The 15,741-nt window shown below is 38.6% G+C and overlaps 1 protein-coding gene across 1 annotated transcript in view; it reads right to left on the reverse strand.

The window, feature by feature from the left end:
• The window catches only part of LOC144272375 (von Willebrand factor D and EGF domain-containing protein-like), a 218,268-nt gene that overhangs the window by 50,874 nt on the left and 151,653 nt on the right, over positions 1-15,741 (reverse strand). The window contains 4 exon segments of the mRNA XM_077830375.1: positions 617-712; positions 2,501-2,596; positions 3,387-3,482; positions 4,257-4,352. Of these exon segments, the coding sequence (XP_077686501.1) occupies positions 617-712; positions 2,501-2,596; positions 3,387-3,482; positions 4,257-4,352 (384 nt within the window).

Consider the following 15,741-nt stretch of genomic DNA (forward strand, 5'->3'; position numbering starts at 1 on the left):
CCTTGGATGACAGATGCTGGAAAGTGCAGTAGAATCAGTAAAAATGCCAAAATAACAAATTACCCCTTAAGAATAAAAGCCTCAAACATGAATAGCTGTGTGGAGTTGAAGAGACATTTGAAAGTGATAGGAGCAAAAGGAAAAGCAAAAAGCATTATTAACCAACTATATTAATTAAGCTAGAAGGAATGGTGTTTTGACATTTTTAGGATCCCAATCAGCTGCTATGGCTTTAGCTTTAATTTTCTCTTGCAGTAAATTTAATGAAAAATAATTAAGTCATCTCAGAATACTGACTGTTCGACTCAATCTAACTGCATTTAAATTTAGAGATAGGACTCCAGCAAAACACTTACTCCTAATGTTTGCTTGACATGATGGTATTTTCATTAACCTATCGGTACTGAATGCAAGCAAAGCTTGGGAAATGGGATGCTCTGTCTTTTGTACATAGGCTACTGATATACGTGCCATGGTATAAAAATCGAAGATTAGAGCATTAATACAAGTTAAATGTTCTATTTAACATGCATGGGAGGGAAATACATCCCTAGACAAAAACACATATCTGAAGCAGAAGATGTTCGGAAAGAAAAAGGGAAATTATATAGCTTACTTTTCTGACACCTTCTTCCAGCGTAACCCTCAGGATAGGTGCACACATTATTTCTCACACAGTGGCCACCATTCTTACAAGGAGGATAGCAAAGAGCTAACAAAGTGAAAGAGAAGAACTTTAGGTCAATTTAGCATCATGATTTCAACATTTTTAAAAATTGGATTGAAATCAAACCCTGTAAATGTGCCACTGTCCTTTGAAAAACAAGATAACTCAATGCAAGAGAGTTGTTTAACTCATTCCAGTGTTACTCTCCCAGTTAAGAGTGGCAATTCTGTTGGAAATGCAACCTCTGTAATCTCAATGGGAGTGGGGCATTCTCTGGTCACTGAACAAAGGTGTCAGGTTCCATTAAAGGTCCAGGCCTCCTTTGATTGGGGGCAGAGAAGGAAGCATCACTTGCGGTGGTAGCTGGAGGAGAGGCTAAGGTAAGCAATTGTCCATGGGTGCAACTGCGGGAGGGTATATGTGCCCTATCCCTTCAGATGGAGTCCTCTTTCATGCCTGGATCAGGGACAACCTCTCTGATGGGGGAGAGGATATATTTTTGGCTCTTGTTAAGGAGGGAATTGTTAGCTATCTGGGAATTTGATTGTGGGTGGCAGGAGGCAACCAAGGTAATTGGTGGCACCTTCTTGTGGCAGGTGTCTGGTGCTTGTTGCATAGGAGGTCTGGTTCCCTGGTAAACCAGAGTTGGAAGTGGATTGAGGGAAGGCATCCCCTAAAGAAACTGGAGAATAGGGTTGGAGGAGTGGGGTGCTGATAGCAGCCCTCAAATATTTGGAAACAAGTATGGAAGGAATCATGACCTGCACTGTTATGAATTACTGCTGGATAGTTCCCAGATGAGTTAAGTTAATAACACAGTAGCCTAAATAAGCCCTTGAATCTTGTCTTTCTTCCTGTAAGTCTGGGAGAATGTACTGGGGCGGGGGTGGGGGAGAGGGAGACAAGCTTTGCTGTAGCAGGATGCTACATACCTCCCCTATACCTGCAAACTAGAACCAAACCACAAGCAGTTCCAATGCTCTCCAGTGTGAATTATTTGGGAAATCAATAGGTGCTAGAACCATAGTAATTTTATGGGTGCTCATCATTTTAACTCCCTAAGGCAGAGGCCATCCTTGAGGAGATGAGATTTTTGACCCTTTTAAGAACTTTAGCGTTCTTGAAAGATGCATTTTTGTGTAACCCTACAGAACTCTATATGTATCATGACAACTAATGGAAGCACACAAGCATATATCTTGGTGCGCTCAGGTCTTTGTCAAAGGAAGGAGATAAGAGAGAAGTTTTAACTATTGATCCACTAATTGCAGCATCAATGGCCTATGATCTCTGCCTATTAGCAAAAGTTGCACTCTGCTGCTGTCTGCAGAAAATGTTTGGCTATCTAGCAACTTTCAAAATGGAACAAAGTATTCTTGATGTGCAGAAAAAAGGTTTTTGTTTGTTAAATGTTACAGAAATATTTGTACTTTTTGGTTTGAGACGCACCTTGCTCTAAACCAAACTCACTATAGAGTAAGATGATGATCCCTTTTTTTGAAAAACATAAATACTTGTCAGAGCAGAGCTATATTTTAAAGTTATTAATTAGATGTTAATTTTGTCATGACTTGCTCTAATTAATTTCAGATGAATTGTTTAGTTCTCAGCAATACATAAATATTTAGTCCAACATCAACTCCTTGAAAAAAAAAAAACGCAGATTTCCAATGTAATATAACAGGAAAATGGCATGGATGGAGTTGACAAAACAAATTCCTGGGTATAATACGTACTGCATAAAGTCAGATAATCATTTAAATAGACTTTATCACTTACCATATCCATTAAAGCCTGAATCTACTATCCATGTGATATATTGAACTTTCTTACCAGTTTGGCACTGGGGTCCATAGAAGCCATAAGGACAAGCACAGGTATTTGGGCGTACACAGATTCCACCATTGAGGCAAACAGGGCTACAGATAGCTGGATATAAATAGAAATTCAATCAAAATCAATTACTCTCATTCTTTTAGTTTTAAAATATTAGGAGTTGGGTTCTCTTTGCTTCTGCATAAATCTGAAAGATATCCTAGCACATTTCATTTGAACAGAGGTTTTCTCCAATGCTAGCAAAAAATGTCCCATTTGTCTAGCAGGTCTGCTGTGTAGTGTATTGGTTGTCCTAGCAGTGGCTGGATTTCAGTGATGCCTTAGCATAGCTTTAAAGCATTTGGGGATCCTGTGGATATACTTTAATAGTTTATTTCAGATGTCTATCCATGATTTGCACAATTCATTTGCTTTGACTTTTGTATCTTGCCCAAGATTTTTAAAGTTTATACTTTTTCAAAGTATAGTGGCTGTTTAAAATAGCTTTCCCTCTCTATCTCTTTTGTCTTTCAGTATGTTACAGCAATAGTTTGTTTCATAAGAATTACATTATTGCAAGTGCAAATGAAGAAATTAAGGGTCACTGGGATATTTCAGATTAAATTAAATGCAGCTGTATAAGGCTGGGAAAATATGAAACTATAGTTTGGATGAGAGGCTACCATGGCTTATGAAACAATCACCTACAAAATCAAAATGTGCATTCTCCATCACTAAAGGCATTTTCTTCTTTTACACTTACATGATCAGTACTAGCTCCTCATTTCTTTTTTTATATTAATTCCTTTAGTAATTCCCAGTATGATCAGCATTTTGGGCAAATCACATGGGTTTCAGATAGAGAAATGAATGCACGAGACACCAATGCTTTCTAAATGTTTACCTGTTTCACAAGAAGGACTGCTCCATCCAGTTTTGCATTTGCACTCATCTGGTGATACACATTTCCCACCATTACGACAATGTCTGTTGCATATCACTGCAAAATAAACAATTGATTTCAAGAGTAAATTTAAACATGAAAAGGATTAGGGTCAGATTCTGCTATCAGTAATACTGATACAAATCCAGCAGCAACTAAGAGTTACGCTGGATTTATGCTGGTAAAACTGCGAGCAGAATTTGTCCCTTTGGGTTTTTTTTAATCCTTCACGTTTTTGACAAAGTCTTGCATCTAAAATTCTTAACTTTTATGTATCTCAACTATTCTGCTGCAGAGCTAAAATTATTTTCCTGTCAAGGCAACCTGATATTTAAATCAGATGCAAGGACTGCAGTTATGAAACTGTAATATATGTTTTGCGATTCAACTAATATAGAGTGTTTTGAAGGCTGACTTCCGCCCCCCCCACCCTGGTGTTCTATATGTTGAACCTATTTTGTAACTTGTTTTGCACAATGACATGAATCTTAATGGCTAAGCTTGCCTGTTTGTATTCTCAAAACTTAGTATTACTGTATTCACTCACACAACCTTGCATTTCACAATCGTTACTGTAAATAAAGCTTTTTTGACCATAGGTGCTTTTATGTAACAAATGTGGATACAGATGTGCCTAATTTTACATAACATAAATGTACTTTTGGAAAACATATTCCAAGAAATGGTTTAGCCAGTGCATTAAATATATTTTACTTCAATTTTCTTGCTCTATTCAATCATAATTTTGAGGGAAAATATAGGCTTTTTGTGTTTTATAATTTTCTGTAAGTGCCAAAATGGGGGTGAAAGACTAAATTGACCTATACATACTTGTTTCACATCTAGGACCAACAAATCCATAAGCACAGGAACAGCTATTCTGAGCCACACAGGTCCCTCCATGCTCACAAGGTGGATCACACAACACTGTACAAATCACAAGTAGACAAGCAAAGAAAGGAACACAACTTAATGCTACAGAATAGACTGAGCACAGCTCTATGCATTTCTGAGTCCAATACTCACTACTTTTTTATTTCCTACAACAGCATTATTATTTTTAAATATTCCTCTACAAAGTGGCTGCTTACAATACCATTATGTGGGAAAACCCTGGCATCACCTTGATAAGACGGGAGTAATAATGCAAATATGATATAATATTAGTATGGGAGTGACCACCGCCACAGCATATTGATTCCTGTGTTAAGCCTCTGAGCACGCACATTTTGAACTCAATATTTTCAAATGTTTTAGAAGACTTGGTGTGAACAGGCTGCTTGTGCAGTTAATATTAAAAAGTCTTTGGTATTTCTTCTTGGCTTGCGAATGCTCAGTAAACATTACATGGCGTCAGAGTTGTACTGAACCAAAGAAGGAGTAATTACTTCCTCCAAGTCCAATGGCTTTGCAAGGAAATGTAGCAAAATGCTATCCATTTAAGCAACAGTTTTTGAATTTTTAATCTGCAATGTGGGATCTGCAGAGAAAGCAACTAAACCATAGGCAATAAATTTCTCTACAGGATGTGATATTGTAGTATACCATGGCTTTCTACCCAAGGAAGAAGAGGAGGAAGCATATGGCACAAATCATAGATAAACTTGGGAAGTACTGCAACTCCAGAAAAACATCATTTGTGCGAGGCAGTGGGTTTTTATTTGAAATGAAGGCTATTATGAGCCAGTTTAAATAGTAAACGTCAGTTTAGGGAACTATGTGATTCAATAAAATTGAGGCTTATATGTGGAATACAAATGACTAGTCAGAAACAGAATGCTGCAGGAAACTCCTTGAAACTTTGACATGTAGATTCAGGCTCCCAGTGACTCTGTACAAAATAAGCTGCTAGTAAACATGGCGCGATTTCAAAGGGAAAAGCTAGAAATGAGAGGAATCCAAAATAGGATTTAAAAAGTTTCCTGAAATCCAAAATTTCGATATGCTAGTGGGGAAGTTCATCCCTGTACAGAGGACCAGCACAGGCCTATGTACCACTTAGTTCCCACTCACGCATTCTTTAGAGTAATGGTCCCCAAACTTTTTCTGTCGCGCCTCACCTTACTCGTAATGGATCTATCCGCTGTGTCTGAGACCAGGGCTGGGGCCAGAGGGAAGTTGGGGGCAGAGCGGGGCTGGGTAGCGCTTCCCCCCCACCCTCTGTGGGGGCTGGCCTGCCCTCCTCCCCCACCTAAATGTTCCTCTGTGCCCCCTTAGGGGGGCTGCCCCACAGTTTGGGGACCCACTGTTTTTGAGGGATGAATTTAATCCAAGAGGAAATACGCCACACAATTAAAAATGAATGTAGCCACATGCTTGGCAAACAGCAAGGCACTGGTTTAGATCATTCTGTAAGTACACAGAGTACAAAAGAAACAGCAGCTTGGTCCACAAATCTAAACATGAATGGCAGAGTTGTATCTGTTAAAATGGATATGAAGATAATGCAATGTTATTCCAATGTTATATAATATATAACTACCTAAATCTAAAACAAAGCTTCTTCCACATTCAGATAATAAAGGACTACTAGCAGGGAAAGTAACTATTACAACTTGTTCTTAAAACCAGTAACACTTGATAATACCTTTTCAAAAGATAAATGGACATCTGCCACTTGTGCTGGGTCTGAAAAATTATGCCACCAAGTTATTTTAAAAATGTTGGGTGTACACACCACACAGTTACATAAAAAGTAGACCAAAACATACTGAGAGACATTTGAGATGATTTCCTAGACCTGAGATATCTGGATAGAGAATAGCACATGAAGACCAACAAATCATTAACTGCTGTGATCTAGCTCAGTGGTTCTCAAACTAGGGCCACTGCTTGTCCAGGGAAAGCCCCTGGCGGGCCAGGCTGGTTTGTTTACCTGCCGCCGCAGGTTCGGCCGATCATGGCTCCCACTGGCCGTGGTTTGCCGCTTCAAGCCAATGGGGGTTGCGGGAAGCGGCGCGGGCTGAGGGATGTACTGGCCGCCGTTCCTGCAGCCCCCATTGGCCTGGAGCAGTGAACCGCAGCCATTGGGAGCCACGATCGGTCGAACCTGCGGATGCAGCAGGTAAACAGACCAGCCCAGGCCGCCAGGGGCTTTGCCTGAACAAGCGGTGGCCCTAGTTTCTGATCTAGATGACATGTAAAAATATATAACATGAAATAAAGTGAACTAGGTATTGAAAAGGTACACACACTCACCCTGTGCATTTGGAAGGCTAAATAAAGTATAGATGTATCCACAAGTTGCAGGGATTCACATGATTTACATAAAGCCATAATGTGAACATTATCCTCTCAAAACTTTTTAAGTTGCAACGAAGTGCTCGGAAGCAAAAAATATTCTGTGTCAGATGCAGGATGTGTATTTTGGTAATTAAAGTTAGAGAAGGCATACTCTAAGGAAGTGACTTTTAATAAACCACTTTGACACTAACAATTTAAATGAATGCCATTTGGTATTAGTTCTGCTCCTGAGGTATTTCAATGCATATCTTTGATGTTGAAGTTGTACTGGATGATTATTTAATTTGGTCTAAAGTCCTTAAACACAATGAAAGACGTAGACAAATTATGCATTTAGTGTGTGAAATACATAAATCTTGGTGCATTTTTTGTTTACTGTATCTGTACTGGAAAAATGTTGAACAAAGATGGATTAATTGCTGACCCAGATAAAATAAAAGCACTTCTTGAAACACCAATTCCTAAACATAAAGAAATCTACAGAGGCTCATGGGTGTGATAAACTGGGGAAGATTTAAGTCCAAATTTCTAAGATCAATAGATCTTTAGAGAACTGCTGAAAAATGATAATGCCTTAGATTTATAGCACAGATATAAAAAGGCATATCAATGAGCAAATACTTAGCATCAGTTTTAACATAATGAAGCCAGTTCCACTGCCAGTACATGGATTTTATGAAGAACTAGGTGTATGGCCAAGTACCAATATATTAAACAACAAATGTGTCCTTGTTCCATTTGCAAATGGTACATGGACTGTCCTGATTTCTGCACGTATATTTATCAATTGTAGCTATTCACTAAATAACTAGATAATTTTTTCAGTTTAGGATTGTGATTGGTCATCTAAATCATAGCCTTGTTTTTGCTGCCTGAATGGATTACTGGAACTTTTAAAATAGGAGATAAGGAATGGCAGTTAACAAACAATGAATAGCTAATTCTCTTTATAGTGCATGTCATGATAGTTATAAACCAGACTTCTGTAAAGGAAAATAAAGTGTCTCTACTCTATTAGAATTCTTTTGAGCATGTTACAAAAAAGAATTGATAAAGAAGAAGTGGTTGACATAATTTATTTGGACTTTCAAAAACCTTTAACAAGTCTCTCAACAGGCTATTTAGGAAATTGTTTATATTTATGGAGTGCATTTTTGTTTATTTGCATAGCTACAGTAAGTCAAAGATATAGGGTTTACATTTTGCTCAGATGAATTAGTTATATAGTTGGAAACGGCAACCTTAATATTTACATTTCCTGATTTCTTTTGATTTTTAACTATGCAGTCTTCAATACTGCAATAATATAGTTTTATGAATTTGAAATCTGTAAGACTGGAGAGCTTATCTGATTTGCTTTGGGGACATACTATGCATGTAAACTGTGACATGAAGCTAAATTCAGTGATGATGTAAGAGGGCCCAACTCCATTGGTGTCAACATTTGCAGTTCCAGTCCTGACTGAAATCAGGAAGTGCGGAGGTGCATGAAAAGGGGTCTGGGGTGGGTGGGTGGGAGGAGGCAGAGGGGGAGAGTCAAACTTTTCTCAAACATCTGAAGAGGTGTATGTAGCTTTAGTTTAAGTTTAACAAATAAATCTTTCCCATACTTTATCTGAACTAATACATTCACCTATGATAGTTACTGGAGTAACTCATGGTGTCTCATACTGCAGGATTTTCATGATTCTAGAGTAACTTGTTCTACTGAATGTAACTATACTTGGTGGAAGCAGACGAGGGAAATAATGGATATTTATAAAGAAAAGATATTTGGCATCGATCCTAAATTATGTTAAGTAACTACAGCAACCCATATCTCTGGACTGTAACAACCTGATCCAAAGCTTATGGAGGTCAATGGGAGTCTTATAGCTTGGAAACTAGGAGCCCTTGCATTAGTCGATCTATTGTCTGCATGTGCATTTGAAAGACTGCAACACAGGGACAGCATTTACATACAAGATTTTCTTTATTAATCAGGAATGAACAGTGTTCTAACACTATGCACTTTTCTGGACACACAGGTGTCTAAAGACAGGCAGCAATGCACCATGATTTTAAAGTACATGACCATACGCTTTATTTCATAAAACTTGTGTGACCAAGTACTATGCCAGGCAATTTAAACTAAGTGACATTCAGATGTATTATTTCTTCTTTCACTGTGTATTTTGCATGCAAGACATCAAGTAATTATGTCCACTTCAGTGGACTTCCTTCCTCCTGCCCTTTCCACATTTTAAGAGGTATTTGAACTGTGGAAAAAACATGCTGTTTGTGATGTCAAAACATTTTACACTTATTGTGACATTTGAATATTAAATATAGGGTAAAGAAATTCTGCTGCTGGAGAGAAGCAGAGGGTGAAAACAGTACATTAGCTGCAGAGAGAGAGAGAGAGAGAGAGAACATGTGCTATCGCATAGTATAAGAAATGCATCTACTGGGCCATTCCCTCAGGAATAGAAATATACTGGGTGTTTTAAATTCTTTTCTAAAACATATTTCCTTTATATTATGACACACAATTTTCCACAAATATTTTATAAATTGTACAAAAGTATTACAGTGATTTTTTTGTTTAAAACCTTTTTGGATGGCATAAAATTTCAATAAGGAGAGAATGATTGTGACAAATAGACAATCTTTCTGTCAAATTTATATAATATTTATAATTTAAAACCCAAAGATGAGAAGTTGAGATGTTGTTAGTGTTTTCTATGAACATCAGATTTTTTTTAAAAAGAAAAAATCTGCCACAACCCTCACCTCTGAAAGTACTTTCATTGTGTTTAATTTTTATTTTAAAATACGATCATATCATTTTTACAGGTCTCGCCACTATCCCCTTTGGAATACCTGCAAATAACAGGGTTTGTACACATTTTGAGACAGTTCTACAAATCGCTGAAATGATATAGACTTCTTACTTGAAATCTAGGTAATGGATATGGAGCCTGTACATACTATGACTTGAGGTCCTGCATACTTTCCAGTAAATCAAGGCTTCATGTTTGATTTCACTTATGTGCTATTCTGTTTCAGCATTTGAGAGAACTAAGCAACATCAGAACAGATATCATTAGAAACTGTTACTGTAACAATTATAAAATTATTTATCTTCCAACACAGATGAATAGAACAAGCCTCCAATAGGTAGAGACAAGGTTTGAATATGCACAGGGGAAAAATGGGTTATCTGGCCAGCATCCAACACCACAATTTTCCATTTGAATAAAAATGGATTGAAGCTTTTATTTGAATTTAGGGCACATAGAGAAAGAAGATACAGTAAAGGTGTATAACAAAAATGTATAAGTGACAAGGATAGACTTTTAGATTGGCAGTCTGTTTGCCATGGTAGAGCCCAATACAGTTCCCATGACAGTAAATGGAAAGAATCCCACTGACTTCAATGTGTGTTGAATCAAACTCAGTGTTCCTAGTTCAGTATGTTTGTGTTTGGTCAGGATAGACTGCATTTAAGAAGAGTATTTTATTCATTTCTGTTTGTAAAAAGTATTTATCAGCATCTAGCACATTTTATCAAATAAGCAACAATAAAAGCATTAATCTTAAAAAAAAAAAAAAAGATAGTCAGCTTCATTAAGACAAAGTATCATAGTGAGCTAATACACATCTTGGATTGAGCCCCAGACAACAGATAGAAAGGACTGAGGTCCACCAATGCTCAAGACCTCCTACACACAATCACAGGGAATGGAATACTTGGGGAGGGGAGAGTATTCAGCTAATCATACTGATGATCCCCATGAGAAGGCTGAAACCCCCATTGGCATATAATCCTTTCTAATATACCCTGGAAAAATATTCTTTTCTGTCCCAGATTCAAATACCACCTCAACCACTGTATGTGTGTGCAAGAATCACCTTGAGTAAATATTTTATCCTTTTCATACCCCAAACTATCGTGGTGGCTAGAGACCAGATTTACAAAAGTCTGTGAGAATTATGCACCTAATTCACCTAGATGTTTTTGTAAATCCCACAAAATCCTGCATTTTTAGGTGCATAAGTACCTTTGTAAAACCGGCCCTAAGCAACTGTCTTTTTTTCCCTTTAGTCAAATCTATGTGGAAAATAGAAGACTCAGCTGAAGAAGATATAGATTATACAATGACATCTAAGTCACTTTTTACCTCTAGAGCAGTTGTAGCCAGTGTATCCAATCTTACAGGGGCATGTGTTGGGAGCTGTACATGCCATATTCCTTCCACATGGATTTTGACAAACAGCTAATAAAGTAACTAAATAAAAGTTACAGGAACCAATAAAACATATAAAAATGATCACCAAGTTAGATAGTAATGGACAGATTCTACTCTTGGTTACCTGTGTACTTTTCAGCACAAAATTGAGCCAAAGAGTGTATCTAGTGTAAACTGTTAAACTTTCAGAGTGACACATGCCCCTCTGCAGAAGGCTGGCAAAAAGTATGTGCACTACCAAGCAAAACAATGTCCAGGCTATGTGCTGGCCTTTTGCAGAGGGCTGTATTTCATAAATGTATCAGGACAACTAAAAGAGCTATTAGATTTCAATGGTATGGCAGCTCTGATCACTGTTCCTAAAATAATCTCCCATCATAGCAAATAGGAAAGTAATAAGAATGACTTTCAGGTTGGGAAATAAATAGAAAATAGACTTTTATTTCATGACTAAAAATGCAGACAATGCAGTAACAGTTCTTGTTAGGCTGTATTTCTGGATTTTTTTGCAGAATGGCATGTCAGACTAATGTCAAGAAAAAAATGTATTTGAATTTTTGTCCAATTTAATCAGTTGTGAGTATCTGCCATCAGAATTCCATTTCTAGTGGCTTTTCCTTTCCCATTAAAACAAATTATAATTATTATTAATTTGGTAATGACAAAGCTGTGAGTTTTCCTGCTTGACAAGTGGCCATCCTTAATTGTGACTATTAGTGCACTGGTTCTAGTTACTCCCCCGACCCAGGTATATTGTAAGACCAGCATAGTCTGCACAACTCTAGAGACATCATGTGTTCAGGAGAATATCTATTCCACATAGGTTTTATTTTCTACAGGAAACTTTTGTTCCCATTTAAAAAGGGATTAGAACGTAAAAATCCTTCAAACTGCTCCTAAGGCAATATAGTTTCAGGAAATAGCCTGCATTCCACAGAGATCGACTTCTACCTGTCTCTACTGCAAGGATTGTTATCTGTCAGTACCTCTACATTGAACATGCGTGGGGGTGGAGAATAAAGAGTTGAGCCATGCATTTGGCTTGAATTCTATGTTGTTCTTCATTCTAAAGTTTTACATCTGCCAATAACAAGCACAACAAAATACCAGAACAGAATGTTCTGTTGACCTCATTTCCAATGTTGAAATGATCTGCCTGGGATAGAAAATTACAGTACAAGCTCCATCCCTGGGTACCCTAAAGAATCCTATATAACGTAAACAGCTACTCCTAGTCACTTACTACTGTCTGTACACACCCTGTTAAATAAACCTAACCCCACGGGAGGAACAGCATTTCCTTCAATATTTTAGTAGTTAAAATGCCTTTAAAGTTACAGGCTTACATCACTTTACTACATTGGGAAATGGAATCAAGAACATAAATAACATATTTCATTATGATTTAAAAATCATCACAGTGAACATTTCAGAGCACCAGTCTGTAAGGATATGTGGAACGTTAAAGTTAAAATGTACTGGACAAAACATGCAAAAATATATTCTGAACAAGAATCCTGTTTTGGCTAGGTATGGCTTAGATGAACTAATTTCATCTGTTGTTTCTCTGATTCTATAGATATGGTTTAAAAAGAGGTACTGAAAAATAACAGCTTTGTAAACATTGTGGAATGTCTTTATCACACTTGGTCAGTGATGAGCGTGTGCCACAAGTCTGCTGAATGTGTACCACTATCATTTATTGGCAATTTGGTACTTGTCCTTTAAGGGTATGTCTACACAGCAAAGGAAAACTCACGGCTGGCCTGTGCCCGCCAGCCTGAGCTGAACTTGTAGGGCTCAGGCTGTGATGCTGTTTCATTGCTGTGTTGACTTCCGGGCTTGGACTGGAGCCCGAACTCTGGGATCCTCCCACTCCACAGGGTCCTTGAGCCTGGAAGTCTACATGGCGATGAAACAGCCCTGCAGCCCGAGTTGGCTGGCATGGGCCAGCCGTGGGTTTTGCTTTGCTGTGTGGACACATCCTCTAAGGGCACTTGATGCTGATCCTGATTCTTTTTTAAGTTTCCCTCCCTCACTTCACAACGTAGGTTGATCCTTTAGCACAAGCAAACACACTCATTTGTGTACACGTGCACAAACCTCAATAGGCCCCTGGCCCTCCTGTTTCCTTTCTGTAACTCTGCAGTTGACTGTAGCACTCTCCTTCTCAACCCTTCAAGAGGTTCTTTCTCCATGATGTGCTATAGGTCCCCACTATCTCATTTTAACTCTGAACTACTAAAAAATAACAATGTGAGTGCCTTCCACTCAGAAAGGACGAAGCCCTTTACAAACTGAGCATTTAGGAATAAAAAAAGGGTGGTGCTGTAGTGAAAGAGATGGGGAAGGACCCTCCTCTCAGCTCACCTGCAGAGGGCTGAGCTAGTGCCAGAGAGTGCAGGAGAGTTGGGGGTGGGGACTCTCGCTCTGCCTGCAGAGCTGGTGGTACCAGAAAGAGCAGGGTGAAGGCAAGACGATAGTCCTGCTCCCACTTGCACAGTCAGGGAGCTGCTGAAGGGAGTGTTCTCCATCAGAGCTGCAGCACTTTTGGAAAATCTGGCCACTCCATTTAGGTACCTAAATCTGAGCTAAGATCATTGAAAAATCTGCCTGGCACATTCAAAAGTAGGAGAGTTATTTGGAGGGAAGAGTCTCTTAATGAAGGATCTCAAAGGAGGAGGGAGCACAACTATGTTTAGAGTCAGAGAAGAAAAGTCTTTGTCCTAAATGAGGAAAGAAAATCAAAAAAACCCCAAAAAGTTTGGTTTGGTTCAGGAGAAATATTAAACTCTGGGCTGATTCTTATTTGCCCCAAACCAGTTCCCCTAGGCCTAATTTTGAGCACTCATTAAAAAAAAAAGTCTGGATTCTGTCACACAAAATAAACATCACTTAGTGCAGTATATATTATCTTGGAATATTTTCAGCCATTACTATTAAGCACAAGTCATATTTCTTAAGCACCACAGGTATCAAACCTTGCTACAAATGGGCTGCTTCCTTTATCTAGACGAATTCCATTATGAAATAAGATGGTGGCAGCTCTCAGCAGACAGTTTGAGGCTGTCAGCAGTTTCACTCATTGTTAGATCACAATACCGGAGATGCTGCATCCAAGCGTAAAGATTTCAAAAAGCTTGGACTCGTTCGCGCTTTGATCATCTGCTCGGTTTTGTTGTCTGTTCTTAAAGGGTACTATTGTTTCAGGGGAAATCAGTACCGTCCTGGCTAGACTGTCGGCGTTTTAGCAGAGATGATGGCAGTCCTTAATGCAAGGAATTTTCATCATCTTTCCACCCCCTGTCAGGATGAGTCTGCTGCTTTTGACACGGAAAGAAACATTAACAGCTGGGGGTACAATAGATGTTCCTCAGGCAGATCCAGCAATGGAGGCATTTTTGGTCCTGTTCCAGGCAGGTGCACAGTGAAACTTTTGATGGAGCAGACTCACAGAAGACACAGACTTGTTATTTTGTCAGGTGACATGGTTAGCAGCAAGAGAAAAATAAAGGATGTTTGTGTATTGTATCAAACTCAGACAGAGAATAATGTTGGTAATAAAGGATTTCATCTTAAGGACTCTATAGAGGGATTTTCAGTAAGTCTAGTGATCCAAGGTGAAGGGAGGGAGCTAAGGAATGGCAGCTAAGATATTTTTTGAAGAAAAATAACCATCTGCTTGCTAACCATGCTTATATACAAAGAAGATGTGTGTGCCTCTGTAAGGCCAGAATTTGGGAACCAGCCATTCTGCACTAAGTATGGCTCTGGGAGTGCCATGGTCCTGAGGCTTCTGGGTATCTCTCCTGTCCCTGGGGCAAGATAGGGCAGCCTCAGGACTGCACTGCCTTATGCCTGTGTACCCTTCCTGGGCCAGTTCAGCTGGAGGTTATTGTGCCCCGATATGGCCCCCTTTCCTGGGTAGATTCCAATATGCCTCCCCCAAGTGCTGGGAACAGTTTGCTGCATGGCACAGAGCTGGCTACACCTGCTGTACCCCACCTGGGGATTTCACCATATTGTGGGAAGCCCGAGGAAGCCAGTAAAGCCAGCTTGAATGCTGCTGTGCACTCCCAGAACAGTGAAAAACAAACTTAGTGGGGGGCAGAATCTGGCCCATTGTTTGTGTGTGCATAACATGAGAATGTGTGTGTAAAAGGGAATTAAACAGACAACGCAAACATTTTTGCCTATTAATCTTAGCAATGCAAGGCTAGTTACTGTATCGGCTTTTCTAAGGGATTTCAACAGAGGATTTAATGATATGTAAGCGAATTCACTCCTTTTAAACAGTATATAATACCATTGTTTCTCTAAGGTTCTTTAAGATGTCTAATAAATGAATACACTTCTGGAACTATGCATGTCAGGTGATAAGGTCTATTCAGAATACTAGTGATGGGATTTAAAATTGCTTTCCAAAGTAGCAGAAACTTTGTTGTTTAGCAAAATCTAAATTGTCCATGGCATATGAAGTTTGTGTAGACTAATGGAGCCTAATTCAGATGTTTCTTACACCAATCTTGCATGATTGTAATTCCATTGACTTCAAAAGCATGACTCCTGCCTTGTCATGGTAAGTGCAATCAAAATCAGGTGCGCTGTTTCTATTGATTACACATTGGCAAAATAAAAATACCATTAAATTTAGGGAAAAAAGCTATTTGTTCTGAGCTATAAAACAAGTTTGTTCATTATTTCAAAAGAAAACCAGGCTTTTGAAAAAATTGAAAAAAATTGTGATCCCAACTGACAAACCCTGCAAACTTATAATAAAAAAATCATTTTGCACAACGATTAGCACTGAAAATATTGAAGGGTATTCAGCAGTTTCTTTT

Source organism: Eretmochelys imbricata, chromosome 11, assembly GCF_965152235.1.
Source record: "Eretmochelys imbricata isolate rEreImb1 chromosome 11, rEreImb1.hap1, whole genome shotgun sequence".
NCBI lineage: Eukaryota > Metazoa > Chordata > Testudines > Cheloniidae > Eretmochelys > Eretmochelys imbricata.